Raw genomic sequence first — 26,859 nt, forward strand, 5'->3', positions numbered from 1 at the left:
GCCCAGTACTTCAAGGCCCCATTTCATAAAAGATGTTAGGATGACAACTCTTGCTGGAATGACAACTTTCCACAGCAAACAGCCAATCAGAATGCTGTATTCTTGTTGTTACCATGACAATAGTCATTCCAGCAAAGAGTTGTCATCAAATAAACTCTTTATGAAATGGGGCCCAGGTGTCATGTTCATATTGTTATGTACCTTTTTCAAAGGCATGGTTCACTCTGCCTTCACAGCTAATATGTATAGATACAACTTGTACAGCAGAGAACATTGATTATCTCATCAACTTGTCAATAATTTGGTGAATACTAAAAGTGATTTTGTGTTTTGATTTTTTAATTTTTTTTTTGCCTTTTGCTGTAGAGGGAGCAAACATTTTTTTTGTGTGTGTGTGTAACTGACTGAATAGTAAATGTTGTATCCATTCCTTTCAGGTGCTTTTCGCTCGTACAGTCTGTATAACGCTGAAAAACTGAAGAATAAGCAATTGACTGCTATAGTGCACCATTGACGCCAATGACAAAGTACAATTGTACACTGCTGTCACCCCAAAATTTGTGGTTTTGAACATATTTTTACTGTTCCACAAATCGATTGCATTTCTGTAGCTCCACCAATGAGGAAACCCAAGACAAGAAGACAGCGCAGACAGAGGGCAAAGAGGGCCCAGACCAGCCCACCAGTGAGCCTGCTCCGTCTGAAGCAGGGCCTGAGGGAAAGCACACGCTACTGCAGCTAACGTCCTCACTCGCAGTACACCTGTCCGAAGACCTGACGAAGCATGTGAGCGGGTGGCCCTCAGACTTTGCAGAGAAACAGGTGAGTTTCTCAAGTCTTGGTGAACTGACGACACATGCCATCATGACATGACCTAAAGAATGTACAGTACGACTACAATCGGATTTTTGCTTTGATAACTGCCAATATAATTAAACCGTCTAACATGTGCTACTTCGGGGTCTTAAAATATAACATCGGGGGGGGGGGGGGGGGTGTTTCATCAACGTTTGTCAGCGCTGACCAATTTCAGCAAAATCCTTGGTTTTGATTGGCTGAGATGCTCTGGTCACTGAGCAAAATTGGACAATCCGTTAAAAAGTTAAGAATTTTTGAAGTTTCTGCTCAGTCATGGCTGGATGAAAAGACTACTATAGCTTGTGATGTCACATGAGTACAACGATATAAAGAAAGAATAAAGGAAATGAAACATATTTCCATTTTTCTCGCATAACAAAAGGACACTCGACTTCTCTCTTTCAGAAGGCAGGGGGAACAATATTACCCTTAACATACGTCAGTAGCAAGTCGAAGAAATGTGCACTTTATTCAAAAAGTAAAGTTTTGTGAAATTCTCTTTTTATTTTCCTTATATAGTTGTACGCATGTGACATCATACACTGTAGTAGTCTTCTCTTCCAGCAGTGACTGTGCAGATACTTAAAATATTTGTAACTTTTGAACGGATTGTCCAATTTTCCCCAAACTTTCACTGATGTGTTCTACTAATATTGCTGCATTCTCTCAATCCTTATGTATATGAAGGTGGACTTGTCCTTTAACTTATTTTAGGAGACGTGTGCAAATACAATGAAGTGTGAATTGCAGGCTTTTGGAGTGTATGTACCATACCCTCTCTTCATCATGTGAGGAGAAGAGTGGAGATTATTTCAAGATATACATGTATATTCTGATACTGATGGTGTCACAAACACAATTTGCAATAGTTTTTGCAATAGGTTGCCTCAGGTTGATCAGATACATACATGAATGCCATGGAGGTGACGTGCAATGCTCATGTGAACGCTAGACCCATTGGTTTCTTCTTTTTAGGGTAAATTACATGTACCATGCCTCACAGTATTGACTCAGGTTCTCTTTTTTTGCTCTCTTTCCAGGCACTAAAGACAAATGAAGATTCGCATGTACTAGGAGCAGAAAGCAGCTCACAGTTATCTGTGGATCTGAAGTTTGCAAGATCATTAGTAAGGGTATCAGAAATTCAAGCCAACTTACAAGAAGAAAGGTGAGAAATACAACAGTATCGTTGAAAATTTGCATATTTTCAATAACTTTTGTTTTCATGTGCTTGCTTGCTTATTCCACCATTTGGCAAAAAGATTCATCTGATTATTTACTTACAGTATGCTTTTTGTGTGGTCTTTCCTTCAGTTTTGATTGATTAGCAGATTAAGCAGAGTTTGTGAAATTAAGTGAGTCAAGAGACAGATATTGATTCATGCAGTGCTATTCCCCTGCAAAGCATTTGCAGAGTTATTTTCACCTGTGTGATTGGAACGTCGAAAGTGTAAACAAGAGATGGAGTACCAAATGTGCTTCAACGCTTTATTTTTATGTACCATGGTAGTTTGTCCTTAACAGGTGTACAGTCTGTAGTTGATTGAATATGATTTATTTGGCTCATCTGCTATGTTTACATTATTGTATTTTTTCACATACGGCAAAGATGATGTAAGTAAATGTTAGGAATGTGCAAGTGACGCATTTATGTTATGTACTGGTACTCTAATACTTTTTCTAGAACTGGTACTGGTACTGGTTTGTGTTATGTACTGGTATGTCACATAGTCATGTTGCATTTTGTGTCTCCTTTGTATCTTTCAGAGTATTATTCCTGCGAAAACAAGTGCTGGAACTGGAGAAGTTGAAGAATGAGAATGCATTCATGACATAGCAGCACCCAGATCGTTAGTCAAAAATATTCTAAGATTATTATATACAATATATTTTTTGTTACACTATTCAAAGATGTCACAGACAAGATTTGTGGAAATGTTAGTATCCATTTTGCCATTCTTGTTGTCAAAGATCCTAAGTCAAGCTTGTCCTTCTTGTATCCTTCTCTACGTTGCCTCCTCTAATGTGGAAAAAAAAATTATATAAACATGAATTGGAAACTTAGATGATGCTTTAAAATGCAACACTCTTATATGGGAAATTTTAAAGGGCTTCTCATTGTCACTTCATATGTGTTGTGAGCAAACTTTGAAACTGCAGACTCAAGCATGTTTTAGAGTGGAAGACTGAGTGGTGAATCAACACTCAATTATTTCAATGTTATTATCGTCATTTTGCGTTCTGAGGATGTGTTTTGAGCAGAACTTCACAAGATAAAACAAAGAAAACAAAAATGTTTCCTCTTTCCTAAACTACATTCAGAGTGCCAAAAGTGAATGAGGAGACACGAACATCGGTATGCTATGTTCTAATCACTTTACATCACCTGTCTTCACTCTTAACTTGCACAACATGCCAACCTGTTCTAGAGAGACTAAAGTACAAGTACGGATAAAGACTATTAGTCGTCAGTTTCATTTATTTTTTCTTCAGTTATTTATTTTTTTTCAGTATCGGAGGAAGTGTTGGCTGTTGCATTGTCTAATGATTTAAGTAACAGAACAGTTTGAAAAGTGTACCGTAGAAGTAACTTTGGCAATTTTCTATGCGCCCAGGTTTTGATATGAGGTGGGACGAATGGCCATGACTGGCTATGATGCAGGGGAAAAGATAGGCAGGTGTGTTATCGTGTAATGACTGGAGGGATTCGTTCGTCGCAAGTGTTGGAATAACCTATGATTCAAGTCAGGCAGGATTCAATATCCCGTTTTAATGCAAAAACAAGAAACAAAAACCTTTCTTACTGGAAGGATTCTCTTGGTAGGAAACTTGGCTGATGATGGACATATCAGAAGTATACGCTCGTTTTATTTTCACCAATGCACTGTGAGTTTGTACTCTTGATAATGCCAGAGTGTTAGCAATCAGTGCATAAGTGGAAGAAAATGTTTATTGAGGCTTGTGTGCATACATTTCAGACTATCTATCTATTAGTGAATCAAGACTGAAGGTTTTCAGTTCCACATAGCAAGCTTGGGTTCAGCAGTCAAACTGCACGTAGCAAAGATATGGTGTGTGTTTTTCATTCTACATGAGAGCATTGTGTCTCTTTCATAGATGATACTTCCTTGATAATCAAGATTTTTCTGAATTTTTGTTTGTTGGGTCGTTTTGAGGAAAGGCTCGACATCAACTTCCTTCAGTCAAATGTGTAAATCTAGAGTCAATTTCTTTTGAAATTGTTACCTGAAACTTGGAGACCAGTTTTGAAAGCAAGAATTATCATGGCCTGTAATGGCAGCTGTACCATATTTCTCAACAGGAAAAAAAATAAATGCCCTTTCCGGAATTTATCTTTGGGGATTTTTCAGCAGCTCTTTGCTCTTCTATTACATGTGTTCAGTCATGCAAAGGCTTTATATCTGCATTTTGCCGCTCCAGTGTGTTTATGCTCCTTCCTATACTTCATATGTCAAGGACTTTTTAAATACTCTTACTTTTGAGAGGATTCATCGATCAATTGCACATTATTTTTGTAGTTCCTGCATTGTTGCAGGATTATCATTTTGGTGACAGAGGAAAATTGAGTCCTAATATATAACTCTTACAACCACAAGGTGACAGTTATGAAAATGTTGTGTATATTTGGGACTGTTGATTGAGAGACACATAGAGCTGAGGTACACATCTGCTGTAGTTTGCCAGATAGTTATAATGTTCAGTGAGCGACACAAATTGTAGTTGGTCATGGTTCTTGTTCACAAGCTTTCGTGGTGCCCTCGAAAATTCTAAATATCTGTAGCATCTAAGATAAATGTAGCTGAAGTCTCTTACTTTTCCTTTTTTTTCCTTCTTCATCACTGAGAGCATGCAAGAAGCTTTTTCCCCCAGTAATTATGACGCTATTCTACTTGTCTAATTTGTTAGTACCGTCTTGCGTGCTTTGACATTGTGGCAGTGATTGGTATTCCATTTGCATTGGAAATAATACAGTTTGCGTGGGAGACTCACATGGCTCATTTTTTGGTTCTGAAGGATGATGACCTGTGAAAGCTCGGTGTGAGTTTGGTATTCAAGGATGGTATGATCTCAAAGACTTTAAAGTATTGCTCCCACTGGTGTGTAAAGCAAGTTCCAAAGTGTTTTCCATAGGGTTGGGCAGCGATGAACACACAAGACAATCTTTTCAAATAGATGGTATGAATCCGTGGGACATAGGCGTTACAATGCTAATCAAATAATCAGATATATTTTTTGTTTAGGAATGTCATGTGCCAGTGTTTTGATCATTGATGTCTTGGCTGTACAACTTTTTTAATGTGGGTTACTTTGAATGAGATTCAACAAATTTTCATGGACTCTAATTGTGCACCATAAACAAGCCTTTGTAAGAATGAATGTCTTTCTGTTCAGATGGTTTCCAAAGCTCTACATGGGCATAAATGTATTGACACATCCCTGTGACATCCGTGAATGTTGTAGCTGTCAGAAAGGCAAGAGAAATCTCTCTGCATGAGCTCTCTTGGTCAAAAAAAGACACTTGGTGGATGACCCTCTGTCGGTCAAGAGACTGACCTTTCATTGTGTGTGAAGACCTGGCATTGATCAACCTCACAATGCCCTATATGAGGCTAGTAGGATTAATTCCCTAGTAGTGAACCAGTGGTAATAAATGTGGGTTTTTTTTTTTAGTGTCTATTGGGTATGTGTCATGACAATCCATCCTCTCTTTCCTCCCTTCCATTCCCCCCCCCCCCCAAAAAAAAAAAAACACAAACAAACAAACAAACAAACAAAATAAATGGAAATCAGTTGATTACAAGAGAACCTGGGTAGTGCACACATCTTATAGGGAAATAATTTGCAGAAGACATTAGGCTATATAGGCATTTCTTTTCCCAAGTTGAATAGGATTTCCTTGCATTTTATGTCCGAAAACTTTGTAGCAAATTAAGTGTAATGTTAACAAATGATTTGATGGAATCTACATTTTTTTTTCTTTCACAAGTTCTCCACTACCCTAGCTGATACACTGATAGTAGTAAGAACTTGGTTGAGATGTACTGGCTTGATGCATTGGTGTGGAGAAGAATGGGTACCAATGCGGTCACTGTGGCAATTTATCTCTTTGTAATTCTATGTGTTGATGTCGATGAAATTTGCTGCTTTTATCACTGACCCATGATGGACATTGATTGGTGTATTGATCCAGTCTACCTTTTATTAATGAAGCAGTGAAATGAAGTAATAATTCAAACATTTTCTATTTTCAGTGTTGTATGAGAAATAGTACACTGCATGTAGTCATTAATGCTGCATAGAATAATGCCTAATATGGGTTAAATTCTCAATTTTGAGCTTTCATGAAACTGATTGGAATGATATGATGGAATTGAAAGTAAGTGGTATTTTATTACTACAAAACATTCAAAAATTCATAACAATTGCATTGATGAAATGCAATTGTCAAAGATTCTACATTGCAGTCACTTAAAACAATAGGCATGGAGATAACTTTCTGGAACTTGAAGGACAATCTAAACAGTGCACTGGTCTATCAATGTATTCAAATTCTTTGTTGTTTCCATTTGACATGGTAGGGAACAACCATTAGTTTCACTTGCATAATTTACTTTCTTATTTCTGTGCCTGTAGCTAAAATTTGTCTGATACAACATTTATTGTTTTAGGTGAGGCAAGCCTGGTTGAAACCTCATGCAGGCTTTGGGGTTGTGGAAGTCCCTTGCAAAAGAAGAATATTGAGGATTTAAATGCATCCCTCAATTTCTTGGTTTAGCATATATGGTGTGTGATATGAATGTGTGGCATGTGTGAAGATATTCAAGAAAGTAATCAATTCTGCTTCAAAAAGATATGTGTACACTCACAGTGAACCACTTTGTGATCATGTCCCATTTATTTCATGCTTCCATTGAATGTTTGATATGGAGTTAATAATTTTGTGACTTACCCTTGGGTAAATACCATTGTCAGTTCACTGTGGCACTGACTTCAAATGAAAGAGGCCCCTATTATAGTACTTGGAATGACAAAAACTTACCTTCCTTGATTAGGAGGTATGGTGTGAAATGTAAAAATTGAACAAGTAAGATGGCTTTCCTAGCAATATGTTTGAGTAGGCACAATGTCAAGCTTAATTCTCATACCAAATTGTTACTCTGATTATGCCTGTGGTGTTCTGCGCTTTATGCCTTCTAATAAGTCAGGGAAAATTTATCCCTCTGCGAGTATATAAGAATGTAAATCTGTTACGTAATGTAATCTTTAACAAATTTTTGTCACCTCTCCAGACTTGTTTTTATTGTTTGTCTCTTTCTGCCATGGAAGGATGTTAAACGTGGCCTCTCATCCACCCTTTCGTGCACTCCAACCACAATCTTGACTTCCTTATCTTTCTTGTAATATCATCAGAACCTCTCTTCAAACCTGTTTCATGTGAGACATCTGTTCTTTTGATTCACTGGAGGAGATTTTAAATAGAATTTGTGCAAAAATCAGTCCAGGTTCTGTGTTTCAGAAACATTGTGTGAAAGTGTCCTTGTTATTGCAATGTGCTGAAAAACAGTGAAAAGATATCCCAGTTAATCTTCATGTGTGTTTGCATGTCCACTCGGGTCACTTTATTAGATTTAGAAATCATGAGGTCCAAGTTCATTGATTGAGGTCCAATTCTAAGATATTTCTGTCTTGTGTGATGTTTTTGAAGGACTTGACATAATTTTTTTTTTCAAACTGCTGAAACAGCCATTGTAACAGAGCTTAAACAGAACATGAACTTGATATGGGGAGGTACCTGTATCTCTTATGGGGTGTTGCAAGAAAGTTGCAATCAATTGCAAATAATTGCTAATTTTGAAACAACCACTCTGATTGGCTCAGGGTCTGCCCTATTAAGAAGACATGCATGCAACAATGATTTTGATTGGCCAGTGACAATCAGTTGCAAGTTGCAATTGATTGCAACTTTCTTGCAACACCCCATTAGAGAAAGATAGTGGTCGGAGGGTTAAATTTTGCTACATGTACCTACTGTATGCAGTAATTTGAATGCTTGTGATAGTCTTGTTTGTTGGGGTACTGTACTCTGGATGGAATGCTATGCTCACTCATACGAGTGGGAGTTTGACAATTTCAGTCATGGTCATTTACTTGGTTTGCATCGTTCTTGATTGATGTAAAACAGATTCAGCAGAAGTGAACCATTCATGGTATGAGATTATGTAGGAGAACATCAATGTGCTGCTTGTATTGATTACTACTATTCAACATCATGATCCATAGACCAGAGGGTCAAAGGTCAGGAACAAAGTGATGCCTACAGATTCTATTTTTGTTGGGATGCAAGTTTCATTTTTTTTTTTTTTTTTGGTGGTTTTTTTTTTTTTTTTTTTTGCTTGTGAAACAATAGAAGCACGCTGTAGTCAGGATACAATAATGTTAGTTTTTTGCCTTGACATGAGCATCAGGAAAGCAAACACACTCATGCACACACTCAAAAAAAAGAAAAAAAAAGAAAAGGAGTGCAGATTTGAATTCAGATTGTGTCTTTTAATCCAAAGGGTTTAAAGAAAAAGAGAGTGAAGAAAATTGTTGGGAGCAAGTTTAATTGTAACAGCAAATGCTTATTCAATTGCTGGTGAAATGCTACTTAGCTGCAGATACATGTGTACTTGTTCCTTGAGATATTAGGGGTGGGGAGTAAAGTGCTACAAAAACATAAGTGACAATTTTGTTGGGATGGAACCTAAAGATATGTGTGGTAACATTGATTTTCTACTATCAGGGATGTGGAAAATGTTAGTACTAATGTCTGACATGTTATATCCGTATGGAAATTCAATTTAAAGAGAAGCAGGCCCTGTGTTAGATAGTTTATGATCTATGTCATGTCTGTGACACCACTCCAGTTTAAAACAGAGTTCACAGCATATCATAGGAGTGCGGGAATCACTATCACTCTTGAAGACGCAGTTGTACGCAAAAACCTCAAGAACTTCAGGAGGAGGTAAAGTGTTTTAGATGTATCATGGTTTGGGGGCGCAAAATTGAATTTTGTTGATTTATCATTTTGTTTTTTCTTCCATGTCGCTCAGTTCATCTTCGTGTATGTTTTCATCAATGGTGGGTCTTTTTTTTTTCTCCACATGGCATCGATCGCAGTATGTACTTTTGTTATAGCTTGCTCAATTTTTGTTTAATTCTTATGTTGTTTTTTTCCGATTTACCAGGTAAATTGATGAAACAGTCTCTTTTTTTTATTACCTCACTTTAAACAACCACCTTTATGGTTCAGTAGCTTTCTTAGTGACTTTGTTTTAAGTAGTAATTTATACTTCCTCCTCATTTGCAGCAACGGCTTAGATGTGACGACATTGTGCGGGAGATTTGAGCAAGTGGAGATATCTGTTTGAAGCTGTATGGTATGAGAAGGAATGTGTATTCGTTTAGTTCATGCATTGATTTGCGATAGGATGTCTTAGATTCGAACAGTGGGAATGTATCAGTCAGTGGCGGTTCAGAGCAGGTAATGAGTTAACTGTGTTTGAATTTTGAAGCAAATAATGCACCGTAAGAATCGGAAGTAAGGTTGATGGAATCATTGGTAATACAGCAGGGGATTGGCTGTGATCACGTCAAGATGTCGTCTTTGAAATTTTAGAGCACACGCTAGGATTATTTACAGCCTCTGTAACTCATTTTGTTTTCACAGCATAGCACTGGCAGTCAGTTTGACAGTTACAAAAAAAAAGGAAAGAAAGAAAAAAAAATATTGGCAATCAACTGATGAACTAAGGGTTATGTATTTTTCTTTTGTTCTGTGTATAAAAGGGCACCAGTATTTTACATTGATGTTTCGTAGCCCGCTGAACTATCTTGTACAATATTTTAAGAAAAGGTCAAAAAGAGATTCATTTGTCAATTGTAAGTTCTTTATCCAACGAGATAAGGAAAATGTGGGAGATTAAAATTGTATGCAATGTTAGCCAAGACTCTTTGTTTTCTTCATTTTGAGTGTGAATGTGTGTGTGTGTGTGTGTGTGTGTGTGTGCGTGTGTGCGTGCATGCGTGTGTGTGCGTGTGTAGCCTTTGGACCAGACCTTGCCACAAAGGATTTTATCCTGCTCTGCGAAAGGAATTTACTCGAAGTAGCTTTCGATGCACAGGGTCAAGGGTAGCTGTGCAGGTGATTAATGTCACAGTAGCTGGAGCCACTTGCTTACTACTTCACCCCTCACTCTGGCTGTAAGTCTGGTTCAAGAGTCGGACATTGACTTTCAGATGTGAGGCCTGGTTAAAAGAGGCTAGTTTGAAGTGTGTGTGGGGAGGGGGTTTACAGATCCTGTGTCAAAAAAAGTGACATGGCATGAATGATTTGTGTATGTAATTCAACTTGCAACCTAATCAACTCTACTATAATATTGAAGCTACATTTGTACATATCTCGGGTATAACAAACATCACTAAGAGCAGGCATGAGGAGCTTTCATTGGTGCAACCAGGGGGGAAACTGTAATGTATGGTAAATAATCTTTTGTCACACATTTGCTACTCCAAAAGAATGAATAATCATATCAACCAACAATATCAACAATGAATGGTAAAGCATAAAAGAAACCATTTACCATTCATACCACTTACTGAATATATAATAAGAACAATAATTTTATATATATATATATATATATATATATATATATATATATATATGTAATGAAGAATAAACCGGTAATGCAATATTTCACCAATATAAAGAAAGAATGAGTTTATTGAGCAAATCAAATTTTCGATGGCTTCCATCCACCTTCTTCAGGAGTCTCTAAGCGGAATGTCAATGCCAAAACATAAATTGAACATGAAGAGCGCGCACTCATATACACAGAATTGGTTGCTATGAGAGTGCGTACCCTTTACAATGATGTTGCCATGTAGACGCAATGTAGTCAAGGCACCCCACGCATAAGGAGGAGGATATCGACATGTTTATTACGTAACAATGGTGTTCAATTAATTTGTTTTATCACAAGTTATGATATCGACATATGTACTCATCAACATACCATAGGTATATATAGGTATATATAGGTATAGGTATATATATATATATATATAAATATATATATATATATATATACCTATACCTATATATACCTATATATACCTATGGTATATAGGTATATATAGGTATATATAGGTATATATATATATATATTTATATATATATATTTATATATTTATATATATATATTTATATATATATATATATATATATATATATATATATATATATATATATATATATATATATATACATATGTAAAATCAAAGAGAGAGCAGGGAAAACAAAATTTTGATACACATGTACTGACAAAAATATTGTCTTCACTGTGATCAATCGAGATAGCTACACAATGTGCTACACAAAGATGAACAAGAGAATGCTGTGTACTGGAAAATATACTCTTATGGAGGACAAACTTACAGAATAAAGGCAGGTTTAAAAAAAAAAAGGATGCACAGCTCCTCAATTACATGTACCCATGGTCACAAGTGCATTATGTCGGATCATACACACCAAAAAGACCAAACAAGTACCCTGGTATTGAACATTTACACTTGCATCTAGAGGAGTACGAGAATGACAGGCTGTATATCTATGTCGAGTGTGCCGAGTGGGCCCCATTCAATAAGCCCTTTATGTTTCTGCTTTGTTGGATGTTTGTAGAGTGGTTTGTTGTTTGTCTGGCGGATTGAGAATAAAATGTTTTGATTCGTCTTTCCATTCTGGTATGATTATTCTGCAATATAAATATCTAAGGTAGTAGTTTGATGATGATTTCAGCTAACTACTTGAATTATGTGTGTGATTGCAGTTATCATATTAAATCGGATGTTGCATAAGTGCGCAATAGATAAAGTTCAAGTTTAGAAGTGCATGGTGTGAGGTCGAGCCAGAAGTACAATTCTGACAAAATCCAATCATGATAACGAGGATTAACTATACATGCATATCAAACATGAAAACAAATTCCTGGCCATCACCGACAGGACTTATACACTTTATAAAATAATTATGTGCAAGTTATAGTACAATGGTCGTCTGTTGTCCTCTCGGATTAGTTTCTGCCCAACTTCAAACCGTTTATTTTTTTTCTACTTCAGATAAAGAAACAATTCTGTGCAGGACAAACATGACAAGATATTGACAGAATCACAGCATGCTAATTCACAAAAGTACCCCAATACTGCCTCAAAATTCTGTCAAACAATGTCACAATCTCCATATAAATAGAAAAAAACATGGATGAATTTTTAAAAGATGTCGTTGGAAAATTTTTTTCGAAATCAGATCATGTATTACTAGTATAATTGCACAGAAAGGAAGAAGATAGCATGCTCAAGGCATGACACTTATAAGCCATCATCTAGCAATACACTGCGCCATAGGTCAATAAAAAGGGAAATTTTACGCATAAGTGAACACCTTTGTTTTTCTCTTCAAAGGCACAAAGTAAAAATTGCAAAAATGAACAAGTTGTCATTCATCCATAAGTGCTCTTCCATGTAACAATAAGAGCAGAAGTCAAATTTAACACAATAAAAAAGAATGAATTGAGTTGAAGAAGTAAAACTTTGATCTCTATGATATCTACGAAGCCCAAAAGATTAATAAAGGCTAAAAAAATTGGAGGAGAATGAAGAATCTTCTGTCAAATCCAAATTCAAATGAAATGAGAGAAGATGCAATATTAACAAAAATGGTAGGAATTTGAATTGATTTCTCAAAGTAGGAAAATTGTGATTAATATTTGGTTCTTGAATCTGTCTCATGAATGCTTAAATTACTATGTTAAAAGAGTGAAATAAAGATATTCTTTTCATTTAATACGTTGGGCCCTTACTCCCTATGTCATTTGAAGTTTGAGTTGACAGACAATTTCTTATTCTCCCCCTTTAGTTTCCCACTTTGATTTTGTTTCAGGCTATAAAGAGATAAAGAGAAAGAAAACAAATTTTTGATATTTCATTCATGTCTTTCATTGTGTTAAACTGGTCTTTTGATATCATTGTTATCTGGAAGTGCATTTGCAAATGAAAGACAACACGTCAAGTTTTGCCATTTTTACTTTTGTGTCATGTAGGGCAAAAACAAATGTGTTCACCCATGCGTAGTTTCCCTTTATATTGACCTGCTAGATTGATAGCCAATTAAATTACCTTTCGTATGGTAAATATAATCATCCATAGATTTTTCCATAGATTTTCATCAAAATCTTCTATGAAAAATATGATCTCAAAAAAGTGTTTACTTTCTTCTTTCTTTTTTTTTTTTGCTGAATAGATTAGCTTACTGTAACTGTAATGAGACTTCTTTTTTTTTCTGCTGCTGCTGCTTATATTCTCCTTCTTTTTCTTTTGTTGCCATTTTCTTTTCTTTTCCTTTCTTTTTGCCTTGGCCATTGGATGTGTTAATTTGAAGAGTTTGTTTGCAGAAACCGATAAGTCCATATTTGCCAAATGGAGATATTTGCGATTAAAGGTCAAGAAAAATAAAGAGAATAATAAGAAAATTTTTGCTTCTTTTGACCATAACTTCAAAAATGTACCTTTATATGTAGTGACCAATATATCATTTAAAAGGTATTATTTTGTACTTTATGACAGAGACCGTACTTCAAAATCTTCAAAAATGGACTTATCGGTTTTTGCGAACAAACTCTTCATTTGTTTCTAGCCTGATATGTCAGAAAAATCACATGAAGTCTTTATTTCCTATTTTTGAAATTCCTTCACAAATAGATTTTTTTTTCTTGTCATTTCGATTCATTGAGAATTTTAGATTGATTCCAATTACACATTTCTCTGTCTTGATAATGTTTAAAGAATGATTTGAGCCATATTTTCCTGAGCTGATTATGATTTATCTGCGTAGTGGCGTAGATTATTTCCACTAAAGAGCATGCCATATTATCAATCTGTGGTACCGGGGTACATGGATTTTATTTCTGTTGGTAAATCATTGTATTTCATTAGCTTCTGATTTTTTTCTTCTGATTTTTAAAGAAAGAAAGAAAGAAATATTAAAAAAAGACATATGCGTAATGTAGTGTTTGAGTCTATAAACAGAATCTTTGCTATTTCAATCAAAAGTAAAACAAAAAAAAGGTACATGCAATAGGACATCAATTAGGCTACATCATAAAAACTTTTCAGTGATATGTCTGCAGGAAAATAAAAAGGAAAATGCATTGTAGCATTTCCATTGTTAACAAAAAGAAATACAAGGTATGTGATACACAGCTATGTCTTGAAAGAGACAGAATCAATTTCTTATCCCACAACCAACACTATCTTTCTCTGGTATATTGTGTATTCCTGTCAAAGAGGTTACCATGCCCGCTTAGATTCCTATCAATATTTTCAGTTCGTGAAACAAGATACATTGTACAAAGCTTCACGAGCTAGCTTCAGGCAACGAAACGCCATCTGTTGTTCAAACTGTTACAAGTAGCGCGCGGTTATTTACAATTTTCCTGCTCTAATCTCGACTTCGCTTCGACAACATGGATCCAGTTTGAAGTTGATATTCGTCTTCCTCTCCTTTGATTGAGGAAATGGTTCTGGCAAGTGATTAATGACTCCGAGGATTAACGGGCGATTTAGGTAATGGACAGATATGCATCTTTTAAAAAACATTTCGAGCCAGTGTTGTGTTGTGTTGCTCACTGCACTGCACTGCACTGCAGTTCACGGTGTCAATTGATGTTCTAACACAGTTTTTCGTACACGGGACTAGCGGATTATCATCGCAAGCAATGACGATAACATTCTGATCGTCGACAAGTTTTTAATGACTGACGTTATCTATTGTTAGATGAGGCAGAAATAGAGCAACTAAATCTAATTCAGATGTATTGACCCCGTAGTTAATAGCTACAGAATAGAATAATTGAACTGGGCGTGTTTCACGAAGAATTTAGTCGAACTTAAAATTCAACTCAAGATTGACTAACGTTAAAATTCTAAAAATTATGATTTTATTACGGTATGCTGTGTGTGTCTCAAATGTTGCTCAACTTTCTAATGAAAATGAAGATTTTGGAGACTTTTTTTCGTGTAGCCATTGATAATACAAGATAAAATAAAAATGGAATTATTCTGTAAACATTAATGATAATTTGAACCTGGAAGTGGGCCGTGGGTGGTGGTGATGAGGCTAATAAAAATTGAACAGGGAAACAAACTAGTGCCAGTGGCATTACAGTGGCATACCATAATTTTTAGTCAAAAATTCAAATTCGACTTTGTGAAACATCCCCAGGGGTGTGAGTTTTTATAACTGTGTAGGCCCTAGTCGATCTACAAGTAACTGCGACCAGCCCGAATCAGTTCGGGAAACCCACTCACAAGGGGGGCCCCTCCTTATAGTAACCCGTCCCCCTTATAAGTAACCCCGTCCCCCTTATAAGTAACCCCCGGGGCACCCCTTATAAGGAGTCTCCACGCTTTTTTGCAATGCAACGCGAAAATGAAAGGACTGCGGCAATTCGCTTGATTATGTCCATAAAGCTTCACAAGTTTCCCAGTTACTCACGAAATTTGAGCAAAATCGGTTTGAGGCATCATATCTAAAATCATGGATTTAAATGCGATGTCAAACGACCCATGCGAACGCTGAAATGCGAGCGAATACTGGCGTGAGTGTCGCCAGGCGCGGCGGCGCGGCAATGCTTGAGTGCAGACGTGGCGTGTACTCGCTACGTCTGCACTCAAGCATTGCCGCGCCGCCGCGCCTGGCGACACTCGGCCAGTAATCGCTCGCATTTCAGCGTTCGCATGGGTCGTTTGACATCACATTTAAATCCATGATTTTAGATATGATGCCTCAAACCGATTTTGCTCAAATTTCGTGAGTAACTAGGAAACTTGTGAAGCTTTATGGACATAATCAAGCGGATTGCCGCAGTCCTTTCATTTTCGCGTTGCATTGCAAAAAAGCGTGGAGACTCCTTATAAGGGGTGCCCCGGGGGTTACTTATAAGGGGGACGGGGTTACTTATAAGGGGGACGGGTTACTTATAAGGAGGGGCCCCCCTTGTGAGTGGGTTTCCCGAACTGGAATGCGAAGCATTCCCACACACAGTCATGACAGTGCAAGTTATAACTGCACTGTGGGAAGGAACGCTACGCTACGGCATTACGGGGTCTAGTACATGTCACTGTCTACTGAAGACAAGTAGCCCCTAAACTACAGTAAAATTAACCTGTAGGCGTTTACAAGGAGAGCCTGCGCCTGGCCCCGTCGAGGCGAGGCGATACTGCTAATGTGTGTGACTGTGAGTTGTGAATTGTGTAGAGCTAGAACGGAACTAGTATAGTAGTAATGTTACTTGTTAGAAGAGAGGATAATTAAAGCACACTTCTGGCACGTCCATTACTGACAAATTAACTAAGTTGAATTTATGCACCGGTATCATTGAATTAAGTAGTAAAAGCGAAGAGTGAGTTGTTTTTTTTTTTTGAACGACGACATCTCAAAGTTAACGTCCATATCAATGCTTCTCAACACCAATTTGAATTTGGTTCAAATTTTTAATCGGAAATAAGCTATAATAGTACCAGTCGCGGTATAAGCTATTTTTGGTGATTTTGGTGCAATTTGGTTCTATGGAATTTGAGAAATCTAATGCAAGCCGCCCATAATTTGACCACAACGCCGTCCAAAATTCTACTGCATGTAGAAGAAACCTGAATGCTTTTGACTAGAAGATTTTGTGCACGGTCAAACCTATTGGCACTTGAGGTCGAACCACGATGCGGGTGCCGATACATGGGTACGAAAGTACAACTGTACATAAGTGCCCTTAAATTTAAGCTCAACTTAAATTGCACTCCAGCTACAGATGGCTGTCTCTGCCCATATGAAATTGGAATACATGTATATGCCCCTAAATTCAATTCGGATTCTATGAGTGGCCACCCACAACCTGAAACCAACTTAGATGAAGTTAGGTCAAACTTTCTGTAATCTTCGTGAACCACCCCCCCCCCCCCCCACCCGAGTTCAACCTACAAATATAAAAAAATCAAGGCCTTTTGTAAAGGGAAGCATGATCATAATTTGTGTGTCAACTTTTCCTCTATTGTTTTCCTCTATTGCTCCTCGCCTATGGAACTCCCTCCCATCTTTCCTCCGTGAAATTGACAAACTGGATCACTTCAAAGCCTCACTCAAGACTCACATTTTTCACCAGACATTTAATTGCTAACTGTCTTGGAGGAGTCTGCGCCTTTGAATGTTTCTGTGACAGATATATGGCGCCATACAAATGCTGTGGATCATCATCATCATCATCAACTCTTTGAGATTCTACTAATCAAATCAATGTAAAGAATCATTAAAAAAGTAGCACACATTACAAGATATAGATATTGCAGTGTAACCTTGCTATTTTATGTTCACTAATAATGTTAAAAATGTTTTCTTTCAAAGCGTCAAGCCCATGACTTCTGGCCAGGCAGAGCTTCAACTTTTGATACACAATGGTGAAACCGGCCAAGACTTCGAAGTCTGTGAAGACTAAGGTAACTAAATATACTGGTGCATAAAGCAATACAGGCACACACAGATAACAAACCATTCTTCATCGATACAGTATGTTTTTGACAGTAATGTAAAGATAAATGTAACAGTTTGTAAGGTAGCAAAATAAGAGACAGAGAACATATTTGTCATCATGTATCAGATTGACAAGTGATTATAACTATGGAATCAAATGTACGCCCCTCCAGTAAATTCTGACTCCATATAACACTAGGAGGAAAGGATTGGTAAGTGAAATTCATAAATTAATCCCTGGAATAGTGTTGGTGGTGACTTTCTAAACCTAGAGACAAAAGCTAAATCTCATTGAATGTTTCAGATCAAAGTAAAATATTGTTGACAGCATTCATTATGGGATATCTGTTGGCATTCATGATGTGTGCTTGTAGGATGAGCCCCTCCCCCCAAAAAAAAACATACACACACACACACATGCATACTCAAAGTCCGCAGCTGGACACTGCAAAATATGTCAATTTTCAATTGATGCTTAATACACCATTGTGCTGTTGATTTTTGGTGTGGATTGTGTGATTTTATTAAATCCTCCCCCCCCCCCCCCCCCCCAATCCCTACACATTGTAGTTGTGTTGCCATGGCCTTCCTGTTGGACTGGGGCACATTGCTACACCTAAGTGGGCTCGCCAATCTGAATTAGTGAGTGGTGATTGAAAATCTTGGCAAGTTAAGCTACAGTAAATGCCTTGGCACCTGATATGGGGTTTAAATACTAACCTAAAACTGCATACTAAAGAATCTTTTTTCTTTCTGAATTGCCCACAGGAAACCTCCAGTGGTAGGCATGGACATCAGTCAACAATTGAGAACTTCTTCAAAAAGGTAAAAACTGCAGATGGGTAGGAGAAAACTGATTCATGTGAAAATTCTGTCACTACTTGTATAGCATCACAAACAGAATTTAGAGAGACTGTTGAGGTCTTCATTGCATCCGTGATCACAGCTTTTCTATAAGAGCAACAGTGGTTTGCATCCACCGATACTATACAAGTTTATTTTTGTTCTCAGTTGTTTGCTTATTCGACTGCCAACTGTTTCTCTGTACTCATTTGTGTTGTCATTGAATTTTTCATTTTATGCGTTATCAGTTGCAGGTATTCAAGCAGGTATTCAAGATGTGTATTCCAGGATGTCATTGGGTGACACATTGTTTGTTTTCTTTTTCCAGAAATCTGAAATGCCTTCAGCACTGTTTACACAAGTGATGCCTGTTCCCCAGAAAGGTACAGGTATGAATTTTGATAAGCAGAAATCATGTCATTTTGCACTTCATGTTTCATGTGTGTTTTTAGATGGCATAAGATATCTTTACACCATAAATGATATAATGGAATTTTAAAAAATTTTTATTTCTACAGGAATGTAAGCAAGAGATAAAGATTTATATACTGCTAGTAGATCCTTACAGTTTGCAGAAAGATCTCTTAAAAAGTAGACTCATAAAAATTGTGCAATTCAATACGATTTTGAAGCTTTTATTTACATAAATTACACAGCATTTCCTATCTTTTCTTCCTTAACTCTTTACAGAGATGATTGTGACCTGTGAATATGTATTAAATCCTTGGCTAATATATATGCCAGGGCTGCACACTAACCCATTTTTTTCTACTGGTCTGACCTGTACTTGCCAGTAGGTACCCAGTTCTTCCATTTTTTACTGGTCCATTCCTGAAAAAATTACTGGTCCGACAGTTATTTTTACTGGTCCTGGACCGTCAGACCAGTGCCAATGTGCAGCATTGTTTTTGCAGAAATTTCTTATTGCTTTGATGATTGATACAAGTTCCCTTTCTTAATTCTAGGAGTGACATTAAAGAGTAAGGCAACATTATCCCTTCCAAAACGAACCAGCGGTAGCAATCCATCATCCACATTATGCAACCAGCATGAAGGTCATGTGTCAGCAGATCAAAGCAATGTCAAAGGTTAGCTACACATCTCTTTTACTAACTCTGTATGCAAACAATGAACTGTGGCAGTACAGCTGAAGTCAGTGGAAGAAAACAAAAACCAGCAATGACAAAAACATATTTGAATGTGACATGTTCCTGTAAAAAGTGCTCAATAACCTGTTTTTATTCTATACTAAGGAGCATGCTCTCTCCCTCCCAACAGAAAAAAAAAAGATGTATGTATTCAGTCTTTCTTTTGTGCAACCATGTTAACCCTTGTGTCACAAGAACTATCAACTGTAGTACTGTTCGTAGGACTGCCAAATTATTGTTTTCTTTTTTATTTAGATTCATACAGTATGGTCACTGAGCAAGCACTTAAAGTGCTGATGAGCAAGCCACCGTAAATCCCCCAAACTTTAACCAGGTCCCCTGGGAAAAACTTGGGCAGTGAGGATGAAATGTTAGTGGTAGATTACCAAATAAATGTTTTGTGCTTAGTTTTCTTCCTTGTCAGCTAATAGTACATTTACAGTACTATTATGAATCAACGTTGATACAAAGTTCTTGGAAACCTTTCTTGCAGCGACACCTCGTACCCCTGAGTCAGGCACAGCCAGTGGCCTGCTGGACAAGGTCCAGTCTGCTGAACCATCCCAGACAAAAATGGTCTTAGATGATTCTCCCAGCTCACAGTTCATCATCCCTGATACACCAGAGAACACAGTGCCACGGAGACAGTTTACCAGCTTACTGACAGCCGCAAGAATTGACTCCAAGGAAATGGCACGGGGAGGAGGGTGTGTGCAGAGAGAGAGGAAGGAACCCTTGTCAGAGGCAAATCTGCGGGAAGGTTCCACTCGGCTGAACCAGGAAAGGGAGCTGCAGACAGAGAAGGACAAAAGGATGGTAGGTCAGGCAAGCTTCAAAGTCTCGGGGAAAACCACAAAGCATCCATTCCAAGATGAGAACAGACCGAGTGAAGCGGGTATTGGAGTGAAACCAGGCAGGAGAGTCAGCAAACTCTCGAGAAAGTGCAGTAAGTCGGCCAGTGCAATAGATTCTCACACACCTCGTGGTAGCGCAACAGGGGAGCAGCAAAACGCTGGAAGTCTTGGTCAGTCCCAGCATCTGATCAAAGACGCCAAGGTGGAGAGCAGAGAGGTTGTAAGTGAGGAGACAGTGGACTTAAAACCAGCGCTGGTCAGGGTCAGAAACCCTTTCAAGAGGAAGGAGTCCAAGCTGAGCTTGTCGCGGAAGATCCACAAGAGTTCACCGAAGACGGGCGTGGGATCAGTCAAGCGATCCCCACTGAGAGGGAATTCACCCTATAGCAAGCGATTCCAGGGGTTGGAGAGCCGTGAAAGTGGTCCTCCGCCAGAGGTGATCACCAACGGTGTGCAAAAAGTCAGAAAATCTTTGATGGAACAGTATGGTCAAAGTGACAGCCAGGAGAGGGATCTTTCTACATCAAAGTCTCAATCAAGAATTCATACTCCTCAAATTGAATCAATTGATGATTTTGACCCTAAAACCTGTGAAAGTTCTTCCCCACCAAATGGAGTACACAGAGATAACAAGGTATCATTTTCAAAGAATGAAACATGCATCTCAGCAAAGGATGATGCTAGAATTCAGGGATTTGAGGAAAAGACAAATCAAGTTATTGTGGATGAAGCAGATAAGTCTAATTTTATCTCCATCATCCCAGACTCATGCCCTGGCCTGAATCTTTCTATGACTGAGACTCAAGTCATACCAGACAGCCAGCCCTGTATTAACAACAGCTTCATCCCAGATAACTTACCTGTAGCTGGTAGAATGCAAATTAAATCATGTCCTGATGCTAAACGGGTAGTAACCAATGCTGAGGATGCTGCAATAAGAGTAGAGAAACGTTTACTCTCAAGTGCGGACGTTCCAGCTGAGCCAATGTACAGACACGAAGAGGAACCAGCCACTTCAACAGGAACAGATTTGCAGCCCGGTAAGATGGAGGATGTTCCAGAAAGTCCAGTGACCCATCCAATATCTCCTTCCATTCAGAATGCTGTGTATGCGGAGAGACATATGGAGGCTACACATGGAGCCATGGAAGAAGGTCATATATGCAGAACTTCCCTGGAGGATTTGGAAACAAATGCAGTAGGTGATGAAACCCAACACCCACTGGATGTGATAAAAGAAAGCCCAAACTCTCCAAGAAACTCACTGCATGGTGCAACTTGTGAGCCCAAGAGTCCAGGAACTGGTGCTTTGGTGAGAGCGAGACAAGGGGAAGGTGTTACCCTGCATGGTAGCAGCAGCAGCCCCGGCACAGCTGCCCTGTGGGATGGCATAGATGACTCCTTCCTGGAAGATCTTGATTTTGAGGAGTTGGATGGCATGCAGGAGCACAAACCGGTAGGAAAAAACCTCACTCATCAGTCCATGTATTGATGATGTACAAATGCTGACATCCTCTCCATAATAGTTTCACACATGTGTTAGCGTACAAATATTTGTGTGCATGATACTCCTTAGATGTAACTAAGGATGCTCATATTTTCTTCCTGTTTGTATGTTTGTATGTTTGTTTGTTTGTTTGTTTTAAAGATAGTCTTCCAACTGTGTCGTAGATTTGTACAATACCCCATTCAATTTCCATGCTGATAATTATTCATATGAGATGTGTCAGAAACACTGGCATTGATCACCTTGCTTGTAAGTCTCTGCTTCAAAAGAGATCATTTGTGACCCTGCACCACAAAACAAACAAAAAGTCGCCAGACATGAATTTTTAGTTAAGACCATATTCTGAAAGAGCAGACTTTAAGCTTTAAAATGATGTATAACTCAAATCAAATGGACTCTCCTAACCTATCTAAATATTGGAAAGAAAGCACAAACTCAGGGCAAGTGTGAACTGAGAAAAGAGGCTCTGAAGTACAGTGTCTATTCAAGCGCTTAATCTTTACCAAGCTGTGCTGGCTGTGCGATGAATGGGACAGAAAACATTAAGTAAACCACCTGAGTAACAACAATGAAGGGATTATCAGATTAAAGTGAAATTAAGCATGCCTCATTAACGCATTCTCTCCATAATAAATGCCAACTTCCAAAGCAGTAGCACTGTCCTTTCAAAAGTTATTAGAGTTGAAAATGAAGAGTGTGTACAAGGTTTTTTTCAGATATGTTAAAGAGACTCTAAAGACACACCTAATCATACTATTCTACCAAAAATATTCGAGATAAACTGCTAAAAAACACACTTTCCCGCCTGTTTTATGATCCCAGATTTCAGCATAATGTAAAAGAAGACTTGCTCTTTCAGAAAATATGAAAAAGTCAAGGTTGGCTAGGTTGACCCATTTCACTTATTTTCAGTCCTCACGCAAAATCAGTGTGTGCGACTTTTTGTTCGTTTTGTGATGCACGGTCACATTTTACAAAACAAAGACCGAAAACAATAACTTGGAGCGTTTGTTTTCCACCTAAGTTGGCGGGGCCTTTCCATCTGAACAATTCTTAGGTGGTGAGATGCTTGGGTCCCAAGAGCATTACATCATGGACAGCAAAAAGCACTGATTGAAGACTGCTACATGTGATGAATACAAAATCTGATGAGGTGTTCTTGTTACATACTTGGTGTTTATTTCATTGTCTTACTCTTTCCTCAGATCAAAGGAAACTCTGTGGCCAGTTTTGGTCAAAAGTTTGCAGGAATGTCTCCCTTTAAGTCCAAGACAGCAAAGAGGGCCAAACTCGCCCGGCTTGACCAGCGTCCAGCGGATCTTTGCCGATACCTTGTGAACAGCATCACGGAAACTGACAGGTTCGAACTCTTTCTTTGTCTGACTACATGGAATATACAGATGCAAAATCATGAAGTGTATACGTTTCTTGGTATCACTAGGTCTCATACAGATATTCATTCAGGTAGGGATTGATGAATGCCCATGCATGCAATGTAATATCTGTTCATTTTGTTATCTGAGTTTGCTGCGGGCTGAACTCATGTCTGAGGATTCTCGTATCCCCTCAAAATATCTGAAGGAACATTGCAAAATACTGTTTTATTCTGGTGCTGATCAGATAGATTTTTTTTTTCTTTAATATTCTTCACTTATGCGGTACAATGTAGTTCTATATTCCTTCATATAGATTTTCAGGTGAGACTGAGAAGGCACAATTTCTCACCTGATAGACTAGCTGTGCTAAATAAGAGAATATTTAGTAGCAAAAATGGCTGCTGAAAACTGCTTATCCATTAGTGGAGACCCAGTGGTGTAAAAAAGGGGAAAAATGGATTCAAAAGAAGCCTGAGCTTTCAATCCTAGGAGAATCTTCGTCAGAGGCAAAATTACAAATATATATATATATATACATAGGGTAAGGAGACACATATATGGACTACACACAACTTGCATAGTATGGAAGGCCCTAGGGACACCGAACAAAGAAAACAAAAGGGGTAGGTTAGGTGTCAAAGACAAGGAGCCAAACAGGTAAGGAGGGGATTATAGCAAGGGGGTGAGCAGACAAAAAGCAGAGGTGGGCCAGTGATGATCACAAGGATCATTGAGGGCAACCTGTGAAGGATAAAGATGAATAGGGAGGAAGCATCAGACAAGATAAGGAACAACGGGAAGGTGAAGGGTAAGAAAGGGTGAAATAACAACAGCATGAATATAGGGGTTGATGGTGGGTTCAAGGCGAGAGCCCTAAAAGTAGTTTACAAAGGTGTGGCCAGAAAGTAGAAGTGAGAGCCAACTAACAAATGCAAATATTTAGTGTAAATTATTGTTTGACTTTGCCTGTGTATGAGTGAAAGCCAGTAGTGGAACTTGATTAACATCAGTGCTATAACATTGCCAAAGGCAGTGTTTCTTCACATGTGCAAGTCAATGGTAATTGTTTTCCAACTTCTATTTCATGTGTGTTTGTACTAGTGAGAAGATTCTGGAAGTAACAAGCCTGAGTGACGAGTCCAAGCTAAAGTGTATCCTGAGAGACACATGGTAAGGCATGGTAAACTAGATATGTGGTTATTTAGGCACATCTATGACTGGGATTGGGACATGGGTCAGATGTGATAGGTCAGGTTTTGGCTTAGTGAATTAATCTTTCCACACAACACAAACGAGGCCAATAAAACACTGCAGTTTATAAGTACAATGTAGCCCTGATGAATTTTGGCAAGATTTTGTCTCCAGAGAAATAGAGAAATAAAGGAAAATTTTGCTGTGTTGAAATTTTTCTTCATTCTGTGCAACCAGAACCAGCGCAAAAACAAAAGCATGTGAATATTGTTGCTTGCGATATGTTCCAGTTGTTCATGTCTTCTTTCCATGTAATTAAAAACATGTGAAACTCAATCTTATCTGACTGAGCGTGAAATATTACTCATGCAAAAATATCCACCTTTACAGTGCTTACAATACAAATGAGTGATCTTCAGCTCACTACACATACCCGATACCTGTGCTGTATTCATTTTAAATACATGTACTAATATGATACTTGTAACAAGTTTGTTGAAACCTGATGTATTATACGTGCATGAGTTCATCTTATTTGTAGTCCACACAGAAGAAACAAGCTGATATTATATCAGTTTCTAGTAATGGCTTAATGTGGCTTTGAGCAAGTTTCTCCCGCCTCCCCTTGTTATGACTGAAATATTTGATGTTGTTCCCAACAGGCAAGAGAGTGCAGTGGAGGAAGGCATGGTGGTAGCTATCCATGGATCCTTTGATGCGGGTGGAGTCTGTCGGCTGGATGGACAGGGGGGATTCTTGGTCGTAAATCCAGACCATCTGCTGACGGGAACGGCGGTGTCTAACAGTATTAGATGTATGAGAAGGTTAGTTCACATTCCAAGGCGGATCTTGTGATAGCCTTTGTTACAGGCATGCCCTTTAGTCTACAAGCGACTCCCATTTTAGCAAAGTCCCCAGGACTGGCAATTTTCTATTGCTATTTGGAAATTTCGTTATAGTTGAACAATAAGTATATAAAGACATATAAATGATAATTTTAGGACTTTAATTTTTTTTCCTTCTTTGTACAGAAATGTTGGTTATATATGTTGTAACTGTACAGATTTTAACAGGAGTGCAATGGGTAAGACATCATTTCCAGATAGGAAACTCCCAGGCAGGATTTGAATCCAACATCCTGTGCTTGTGAGAGTTCTACAAGACAAAAAATGAGGCATGATTGAATAACTTGTATTTGTCATTCATTATTGTGATGCCATTTCTTGTTCATTTTTGTGATGCCTTTTCTTGTGCATTTTTTCCACACTGCAGGTCTGTTTTGAGTGAACATTTTAAGGTATGTGCAAGTTTAATCATTAACATTTCATTTACACCATTAGTCTTGATCAAGGCTTAACATTTAGTCCATCTAAACTCATGTCAATATACAATGTATTTATCTATGCTGATGTTAAGCATGTTATGACATCGACAGTTCAACAAAATAGCTTCTCTCATTGACAGAAATATCTTCAGCGATAAACAGTTACCGGTATTTCTCAAAGATTTTTATTTTAACTGATCCATGAAATTTTGAGATATTAGCTCTCAATGAATTTATTATCATTTGTATGAAAGGGATATGCTTATTCTAGCTTTAAAATGACAAACCATGGGGAAATATTCCAACCATGTGAAAATGAACTCCGTTTTAATAGCTGTTAGATTAGAGCTAAGAATATGAATTAAGAGAGGATGGTACCAGTACACAGAATATGAAAGGAAAAGAAAAACAGAAGGAAATGTGTATATATATGTAAATGTACATACAGTTAACAGAAAAATTATTCATACCCCTCGGAAATTTTTAGTTTTGAGCAGATTTCTTACAAATGAAGGATGGAGTGATGGTGATTGGGTGTTAACTTTTTACTCTTATTTGTCCTCTATAAATTGACATTAATTCCAGTTTCACCTTATTTGCATAACAATAGAAATGTTGAGATATTTAGATTTTGGCCTTTACAGAATTATTCATACCCTTATGAACACACTGTCAATGTCTTTGATTTTTTTTTTTTTTCAGAGGACAGACATAGAAGTGTTCTTGTGCTTGGTCACTGAGTTTGTATAGGTCTCCACCAGTGCATTTGTTGCTCTTTCTGCCAAGAGGACCTCCACTAGCTAAAGATTTTAGAATGTCCATGGCAACATGTGATATCTTGTTCCCAACTCAGATTAAAGATCGCTTCAAGAATGTAGAAATTAATTATACATTGGAGTACATTTGCTGTAAATGCCCCATAAACATTACTTTCAACATCAAACCCACATATTTTGCACCTGGGTTAGGCCAAGTGACTCTGAACTGGCTGTTCTTCTTGAAGGCATTGCTCTAATGACATCCTCGTGGAAGTCTTCTCCCAATAGTCTGACTCTATTATCCTTGATATTGTTCTGGATAGCTTTGATTGTGATCTTTGGGATGGCATTGTTCCAATGT

At 37.9% G+C, this 26,859-nt stretch overlaps 1 protein-coding gene and 1 pseudogene across 1 annotated transcript in view; both read left to right on the forward strand.

The window, feature by feature from the left end:
* Positions 1-2,702, forward strand: part of LOC139716975 (uncharacterized) — a 49,521-nt gene extending 46,819 nt beyond the window's left edge. The window contains exons 10-12 of the mRNA XM_071628496.1: positions 612-822; positions 1,899-2,026; positions 2,626-2,702. Of these exons, the coding sequence (XP_071484597.1) occupies positions 612-822; positions 1,899-2,026; positions 2,626-2,695 (409 nt within the window). The 3' untranslated portion in view covers positions 2,696-2,702. The remainder of the gene's footprint in view (positions 1-611; positions 823-1,898; positions 2,027-2,625) is intronic.
* Positions 2,703-17,421: 14,719 nt separating this feature from the next.
* LOC139716976 (DNA replication ATP-dependent helicase/nuclease DNA2-like) overlaps positions 17,422-26,859 on the forward strand; it is a 36,690-nt pseudogene continuing 27,252 nt past the window's right edge.

Source organism: Diadema antillarum, unplaced genomic scaffold, assembly GCF_040938485.1.
Source record: "Diadema antillarum isolate AM-2024a unplaced genomic scaffold, OU_Dant_1.0 scf00000071, whole genome shotgun sequence".
Lineage (NCBI taxonomy): Eukaryota > Metazoa > Echinodermata > Echinoidea > Diadematoida > Diadematidae > Diadema > Diadema antillarum.